Below are 8,785 nucleotides of genomic sequence, written 5' to 3'. Positions count from 1 at the left end.
TACCACATGCCAATAAACGCACACAGATTGGACTCGGAGACAGACGTCATCAAAGGTTTGCATTTCTTTTTACGAGTAAGTTTATGGCACAACAGACAATTCAACTATATAAATTATCGTCTTCAGCTTCCACGACAGGGTTGCCAAAAATTGATATCAGTGCATTGTACAGAAGTACAGACTTAAGATTCAGCTAATGCAACTAATTTGTCAACATGCCAGAGAGGCTGAGGCAATCATGTATAACAGAAGGTTTATTAGCAATGCTATTATATAGTGAAGACGAATTGAAATAGTACATTTAAATGAATTAAAATAGTATCCCATATAATGATGCTTAATACCCTTGATGAAGTCTGTAGAGAAGAATTGTACCACATGCCAATGGATATTATCATTGGCACACAGACTGGAATCGGAGACAATAGGAAGTGTTTTTCCTTTTTATTTTAGGGGTAGGAAACAATCTTCAGTATATATATCACAATATGCACATAAAAATAATTACATGGTCTTCCCGTGTCTTACAGATGCCAGCATAGTAATATGATAAGTACAAGGAAATAATGGTAAAAATTTAACTGTACAAATCATCTTCTTCAGCTGCCGAGGCAGTGGATGCAAAAGGATCGGTCGCAGGGGTAGCGCTTCCCGCTGGCTGGTCAGGGAACCGGAACTCACTGCCGAAACCACGGGACTGCTGCAGTGTCTGAGCAAAGGCCTGATATTTGCGAATATCAGCATCACTCACACTCCGGCGTGCATACCTCATGCTCTCCTCGAAGTGAGCAGCCTTGATCTCAGCGATCTCATCCACCACATCTTCCTCCATGGCTTCAGGGTTTTCCTTCCGCCTCCTCTCCTTTTCCATGTCCTTTTCAATGTTCTCTCTGATGGCATATTTGCATGCACGCTGGCAGATTTCCGTGATGTCTGCACCACTGAACCCTTGCGTGTATTTGGCGAGCTCATTCAGGTCAACATCTTTGGCCACAGGAGACTTCCTGAGGCAGGCTCTGAAGATCTGGAGCCTGGATTCAACATCAGGCAGAGGAATGTAGATAAGCTGATCAAGACGCCCAGGCCTAAGCAAGGCAGGGTCTATAATGTCTGGCCTGTTGGTAGCACCGATGATGAACACAGTTTTCTTGGCGTTCATTCCATCCATCTCGGTAAGAAGTTGATTCAGCACTCTATCAGCGGCACCTCCCGCATCGCCTACACTGTTTCCTCTCTGGGTGGCAATCGAGTCAAGCTCATCAAAGAAGAGCACACATGGTGCTGACCCCCTAGCCTTATCAAAAATCTCACGCACATTGGCCTCACTCTCACCAAACCACATTGTAAGCAGCTCCGGTCCTTTGATACTAATAAAGTTAGCCTGGCACTCGTTAGCAATTGCCTTGGCCAACAAGGTCTTACCACAGCCTGGAGGGCCATAGAACAGAACACCCTTGGAAGGAGACATGCCAAACTTCTCGAATTTCTCCGGATGCTCCACCGGATATTGGACGGTCTCCTGCAGCTCTCTTTTGACACCCTCCAGACCACCAATATCTTCCCAAGAGACATTTGGAACTTCGACCACAGTTTCACGAAGAGCAGATGGGTTGCTTGTCCCCAGTGCAATCTTGAAATGGTCGTTTGTGACAGCCATAGAATTCAGTATCTTTGCATCAATGGTATCGTCCTCGAGGTCTATAACATCCATCTTCTCACGAATGCACTGGAGAGCGGCCTCGGTACAAAGGGCAGCGAGATCAGCACCGACATAGCCATGCGTGTCTCTAGAAACATGCTCCAGTTCAACATCTTCAGCTAGTTTCATGTTTTTAGTGTGAATCCGGAGAACCTCAAGCCGTCCAACTTCATCAGGGACTCCAATGTCGATCTCTCTGTCAAACCTTCCAAATCTTCTGAGAGCCGGATCAATGCTATTTGGGCGGTTGGTAGCACCCATAACAATAACATGTGCACGAGCTTTAAGCCCATCCATAAGAGTGAGCAGCTGCGAAACAATACGCCTTTCGACTTCTCCATTGGTCTTTTCTCTCTTTGGGGCTATGGAATCAATCTCATCGATGAAGATGATGGCCGGCGCATTCTTCTCAGCCTCTTCAAATGCCTTTCTGAGATTGCTCTCACTTTCTCCAGCCAACTTTGACATAATCTCTGGGCCATTAATCAGGAAAAAGAAGGCACCTGTTTCATTAGCCACAGCCCTGGCAATGAGGGTTTTGCCGGTCCCAGGTGGCCCATACAGCAAGATGCCCTTGGGAGGCTTCACGCCGATGGACTTGAACAGCTGAGGATGGCGCAGCGGGAGCTCAACCAGTTCTCTGATTTGGGCCATCGGCTTGCGAGCTCCACCAACATCGTCGTAGCCAACGTCGTCCAGCTTCTCCTCATCCTCCCTCTTGATAGGCTCACCATCACAGAATATCTCCGTGTCAGGTGCAACGACGCAATACTCTGCAGGGTCAGTCTCTATGACCTTGAATTCCACACTTGTCATGCCACCTCTCACAAGGAAAAGGTCTCCTTTTCTAAGAGGGCGATAGGCTTCAAGGAAGTATGGTTTCAAGAAGGCATCAAACAGGTTTCCAGTGATCCCTTCGACCGTGTCATCAACGGGAAGGATGTGCACACGATTTCCATATTTGACGTCTGGGCACTGATGAACAGAAACTACATCACCTAACCGCACCCTCAAGTTCTTCCTGACGACCTTGTTCATCCTGATCTTGGTCTTGTCACATGTGTCATCCGGAAGCATAATGCAGACCGTGTCTTTTCGCTTCTTGCCCTTGATCAGGACGGTGTCTCCACGGAAGAGCTGCAGCATATCCACCGTGTCCGGGTGCAGAGCGACGATGGAGTTGTCGTCATTGGATTTGGCGGCCTCGTCGACCACCAGCCGGTTCGGCGACTTCTTCCTCTCGAGAATCGCCGTCGAGTAGTCCTTCTTCCCGCTCGGATCGGAGCTCGCCATGGGAACGCGGATTCGAGATGCTCGATTCGATTCGCTGCTGAATCTCGTGGTCTCGTGGTGCGATGTGAGGTGGAAGTCGAGGGGATTGGCTTACCTTTATACTACTCCAGTTTCCTTCTTGGGCGCTCGAGCTGAAAGGGAAGAGGAGTCGGGCTCCTGGCCGAGTCGGTCTTCTTCAGCCATGGGAAAAATCAATTGAACTGAGTCTACGAGAGTGCAGTCCAGGTAGGAGACGGTCAGGACAGAAGTCCCGAAACGCTACCTAGGGTTTCGAGTGACGAGGCGGCGCACGGGCGATCTTGAAGGCTCCCCGGGGCGCGAGGTAGGGTTTCTGAACGCCGGCTCTCTCGGTGCTCCGATGCCCTCTCTCTCGGTAGGTCTGTTCGGGGTGACTAAGGGGGGACTTTGGGGCGTGTTTGGTTGCCTGGGTAACTCTAGCCTGCATCACATGGAGGATTCTGGGTGAGTGTGGCCTGGTTGAGCTCATGCAAAGATGAGCTGAGATGTGTGTTTGGTAGGCTGCATGATATGGGTGCACGAGAGATGCTACATACAACAGATGTTTGGTAGCTGCATTTGAGCTAAATTCTATGTGAACTTTTCTCTTCTAATTTTAATCATTCCAATTGGACCAATTAGATCGTCCCATGGACAAAAACAACAACCAAAACAAGCCTGAACTAAAATCTGAACCAAAACAACAACCAAAACAAGCCTGAACTAAAATCTGAACCAAAGCTCAACTTTCAATTTTATTTAACATTGGATCGCCTAGTATCTGTGGCTTCTAATCAGGTCGCGCACAAATCATGCGCCAGATATTGCGTGTACAGCACTGTCGTTTCATGTAGCACAAAAATTCCAAGTCAATCAAAGCCTGAACTGAAACCTGAACCTACCAAAGCTCAAACAGCGGAGAAACGCGGCGCCAGATGGGTAGTTCTCGCAGCGCCAGATGCTCATTTCCTCCCTATTTTCTCTCGATCGATGGCGGGTGGCACAACAAGCTTATCCACAGGGCCTGGCGTGGGTGTGGAGGATGGCCGCCGACGAAGATTAGGCCGGGGCGGGGCGAGATCCGGCGAGCTCGTCGCAGGGCAAGGTGCGCGCGGGTATGGAGGAGTTCGGCGGCGTTGAGGCGGCTGCGGAAACCGACGTTGTCGAGGCCTTTAGGCGAGCGCCCGGCGTGGGCGCCGACGAGCGCCGGCGACTGGGATTGGACCGGTGGCGGGCGAGGGAGCTCCGAACTATGCATGCGGGGGCTCAGACGGCGGTGGCCACGACGGTGGGTTAGTTTTTTCGACTCGATGCGTGAGAGAAAGAGAGGAAAGAGAACGAGAGGTTGCAGTCGAGGCATGGGTGCAGGCGCGGGCCTGGTTCCCGAATACGTCCAATTCCTGCGTTCCCCTCAGCCTGGCTGAGAGGGCTCATTTTGCACGGATCGGGCCTGGCTGAGGAGGCGCCACAGGTAACCAATGACGCTGGAATTTGCATCGCGGGTGCGAGCCAGGTGCGAGGCAGTCATCCAAACACGCCCTTGATGTCCCTGCCCACCCTTGGCGGGCCCGGTGAGAAGGAGATCGGATTTGGTGAGTCGGGCGAACATGGCGGAATCAAGTGCCACGGGAAACAGGAGGAACATGGGGAGGGAGAGGGAGACGGTAGAACAGATGATGGACATGCTCAATCTGACGGAGACAGAGAAGGCAAAGCTAGTGATCGACGAGGAGGACGATACGGCAGATGGGGATCTGTTTGCGTTGATCAGTAAGGTGCTGTACAGGAAAGTCCTACATGTTAACACCATTGGGGATGCCCTTAGACCAGCTTGGGGAAACCCTAAGGGGCTGAGTTTTAGACCATCAGGAGATAATGTGTTTGTAGCAAACTTTGAGAACAAAAGGGATTGTGATCGGATCCTAGACGAGGGTCCATGGATAGTTGGAAAGCACTGTGTTGTGTTGGAGAGGTTCAACATCAGATCACGTCCGTCGGAGCTTAAGTTTGAAAAACTCAAGATTTGGGTGCGGGTGATCAATCTACCTTTCAACATGCTATGCCCACCGTGGCCAGAACGCATTGCTAGTATGGTTGGCAATGTGGTGGCTCTGGATGCTGACGCGAAGGGATTTGCCTTTGGAGACTGTTTAAGGTTCAGAGTTTGGATCAGAGTTGATGAACCACTGATGCGGTGGGTTCAATTGGAAAAGGCGAGATCAAAGGAAACTGAATTTTTCGACATCCAGTATGAAGGTTTACCGTATTTTTGCTTCTTCTGCGGGTTGTTGGGGCATGCTGAACTGATGTGTCCCACGCCAGCGGGGAGAGATGAGTTTGGACGACCGCCATACCGTGAGGCTCTTAGATATACTTTCAACCATAACAGAAGCTGGGGCAACGCTCTTGCATACAAAACTGAAGGGCCGAGAGAGGGTGGCAAGCACAAGGAAGATGATATGCGGGTGAGGAGGTTGAGCCAGGAATCGAGGTGACCTCGCCAGAAAAACCAGCAGCGGGTACAGTGAAACAAACTGTGTACCAGTTTAATGCAAGAGGCCGAGGTGGAAATGACCGGGGTGGTCGGCGCACTGGCCGTGGGAATAATATTGTCTACTGTCGCGTAGTAATGGACAATACCACGAATATGAATGTGCCCAAGGAGAATGTTCTTCTTCTGCAAGACCAGGACACCTTAAACAGGAAGAGGCAGAGCGAGGAGCAAGAATCATCGGGGTTGAGGGATGACAGTAGGGACTCAAAGAAAAAGAAAGCAGTAGAGGATGCTGCTCACACACCGGCGGAGGATGCGAACCAGCCCCGCGGGTCACAATGAATTGCCTATCGTGGAACTGTCGCGGGCTTGGGAACCCGGAGACAGTTCGAGAGCTTCACAACCTAGTGAAGCAAGAAGTGCCCGCCTTGGTCTTCTTGTGTGAGACAAAGATCGAGGGAAGGAGAGTCAGTGATTTGACGTCACGGTTAGGTTTTGAGGGCTGCTATCCAGTTAGCAGCAATGGACTAAGTGGTGGCCTGGCTTTGTTCTGGTCAAAAGAAGTGGATGTGACCCTAAACAATTTCTCTGACCAACACATAGATGTAATGGTGAGGAATGTGATGGGTGATCGAAAGTTGTGGTGGTTTACTGGTTTCTATGCAAAAGCAAGACGAAGTGAGCGCGCGGAGAGTTGGGAACTATTGCGTTGGCTCAACACTCAGAGTGACGCCCCATGGCTCTGCGGGGGTGATTTTAATGAAATTGTGGATAACTCAGAGTTTTTTGGTGTACATGATCGCCCGGAGTGGCAAATGGATGGTTTTCGAGAGTGTCTTGATGCATGTGATTTCCACGACCTGGGTTCCAGGGTGTTCCTTTCACTTGGGACAATATGCAGCAAGGCGACTCAAATGTTAAAGTTCGCTTGGATAGATACATGGCAAACCCAGCGATAATGGGCTTATACCCAGTTTCATTCGCCCGCCATATTTTATCTCCAAAGTCTGATCATTGTATGCTTGCAATTAAGTTGAAGAGCTTAGTGCGAGAAGCGGGAGTACGACGTCACCGCTTCATGTATGAAGAAGCATGGCAAAGGGAGGAAACATACGATGCCGCTGTTATGCATGGGTGGCGAACGGGCGCAGGAGTCGAAGGGCTGCAAGGCATAAATGATGCTCTAATGAACATGCAAGTTCAACTCACGGACTGGAAATCAAAAAAGTTTGGGGATGTGAAGAAGAAGATAAAGAAGGTTCGGAAGGAGTATGAAAAGGAGAGAGCGAACTCTCTGTTTAGAGGCCCAACATGCAAAGAGATAAACCTTTCTCGACAACTGTCTGAGTTACTTCACAAAGAGGAGCTGATGGCTCGTCAGAGGTCTAGAGCTGACTGGCTCAAGGCAGGAGATCGTAACACCAGTTTCTTTCAGGCGCGTGCTGCTGCACGCAAGAGTAGAAACATGATATGTAGTCTACAGGTTGCAGATGGCTTAGTCTGTGAGACAAAGGAAGATATACATGCAGAGGTACAATAGTTTTATACAAGCCTGTACACAGCTCAGGAACATACCAATATTGATGCAGTTCTTCACCATGTACCACATAAAATAACAAAGTTTATGAACGAGCGATTGACGAGACCGTTCGTCGAAGAGGAGGTGAAGGCAGCTCTATTTGCTATGGGACCTACTAAGGCGCCTGGTTGTGATGGATTCCACGTGGGTTTCTACCAGCGACACTGGGAGTTGATTGGACCGGATGTCACTGCGGCAGTTCTGGGTTTTCTGAATGGTGGCCTTATGTCTGACTCGGTGAACAACACAGTAATTGTCCTTATACCAAAGGTGAAAAATCCGCAAAACATCACTCAGTATAGGCCAATTTCCCTCTGTAATGTGTTGTATAAACTTTGCTCCAAAGTGTTGGCTAATCGTTTACGGGAGATTCTTGATGAGATAATTTCAGAAGAGCAGAGTGCTTTTGTTCCCGGACGACTTATTACCGACAACGTCCTTGTATCTTACGAGTGCATTCATGCTATGAGAAAGAAGACAGGTAAACAAGGATGGTGTGCAGTCAAGATTGATATGATCAAAGCATATGACTGAGTTGAGTGGGCGTATTTGCAAGGAATAATGCAACAACTTGGTTTTGATGAGGCCTGGATATCATTAGTGATGCGGTGTGTTAACACTGTCAGCTTCCAAGTAAAAGTTGATGGCGAGCTTTTGCCTGCGTTCAACCCTTCAAGAGGGTTACGTTAAGGTTGCCCAGTATCCCCCTATCTATTCTTGCTATGCGGAGAAGGATTATCTTGTATGATGCAGAATTATGATGGAGGGTGGATCGATAGGGGAATACGTGTAAACTTCTCTGCTCCATGGATTTCCCACCTATTGTTTCCTGACGATTGCTTGATTTTTATAAAAGCAGATGGTCGGAGTGCCATGAGACTGAATGAGATCTTAGAACAGTGTAGTGTGGGCTCGGGCCAGAGTGCAAACAAGATGAAAAGCTCGGTATATTTTAGCCCCAATTGTGGTGCCTCCATGAGAAGAGGTGTCAAAGCTGCTCTAAATATACAAAGAGAAGCTATGTCTGAAAAGTACCTTGGCCTCCCCACAGCGGCAGGAAGAATTACAGAGCAACAATTTGAACACATAAATGAACGCTCCCGGGCGAAGGTGCAAGGTTGGTGTGAAAGGAAGATGCCATGTGCGGCAAAGGAAGTCCTCTTGAAATCGGTGGTCCAAGCTTTACCAGCCTACTCTATGAGTTGTTTCAAACTCACAAAAGGCTTATGCAAGAAACCGGCGACAAATATGTCACGCTATTGGTGGGCTGGATCACTTGACCAAAGAGGAATGCATTGGCAGTCTTGGGATAAGATGTGTATTGCCAAGTCGAAAGGAGGTCTCGGTTTTAGGGATCTTGAGACGTTCAATGATGCGATGTTAGCTAAACAAGCCTGGCGGCTCCTTGAGAACCCGAATAGCTTGTGTGCTAGAGTGCTCAAGGGAAGATATTACCCCAATGAAGATTTCCTCACGGCTGGATGTCCGAAAGGTGCATCGAAAACATGGCAGGCAATAATCAAAGGTAGAGAGATGCTCAAGCAGGGGCTCATTCGGCGTGTAGGAGATGGAACAACGACCGAGGTTTGACATGACCAGTGGATAGAAGGAAAAACATCAATGAAGCCAATGGGCGCCCGTGCTGCAAACTCGGTATAGTTGGTCTCAGACTTAATTGACCCTGTGTCAAACAGGTGGGACTCGGAACTCATCCGAGAAGTGT

At 49.0% G+C, this 8,785-nt stretch overlaps 1 protein-coding gene across 1 annotated transcript; it reads right to left on the bottom strand.

Moving 5' to 3' along the window:
* Window positions 1–521: 521 nt before the first annotated feature.
* LOC119276590 (cell division control protein 48 homolog E-like) lies at window positions 522–3,016 on the bottom strand. The gene has a single exon (XM_037557702.1). It carries the CDS (start codon window positions 2,990–2,992, stop codon window positions 578–580), a length of 2,415 nt encoding a protein of 804 aa, XP_037413599.1. The 5' UTR covers window positions 2,993–3,016; the 3' UTR covers window positions 522–577.
* Window positions 3,017–8,785: the final 5,769 nt, after the last annotated feature.

The sequence above is a fragment of the Triticum dicoccoides genome, chromosome 1A, assembly GCF_002162155.2.
Source record: "Triticum dicoccoides isolate Atlit2015 ecotype Zavitan chromosome 1A, WEW_v2.0, whole genome shotgun sequence".
In the NCBI taxonomy this organism is placed as follows: domain Eukaryota; kingdom Viridiplantae; phylum Streptophyta; class Magnoliopsida; order Poales; family Poaceae; genus Triticum; species Triticum dicoccoides.
The sequence above is the reverse complement of the archived record's forward strand: the minus strand, read 5'-3'. Positions and strand labels throughout refer to the sequence as shown.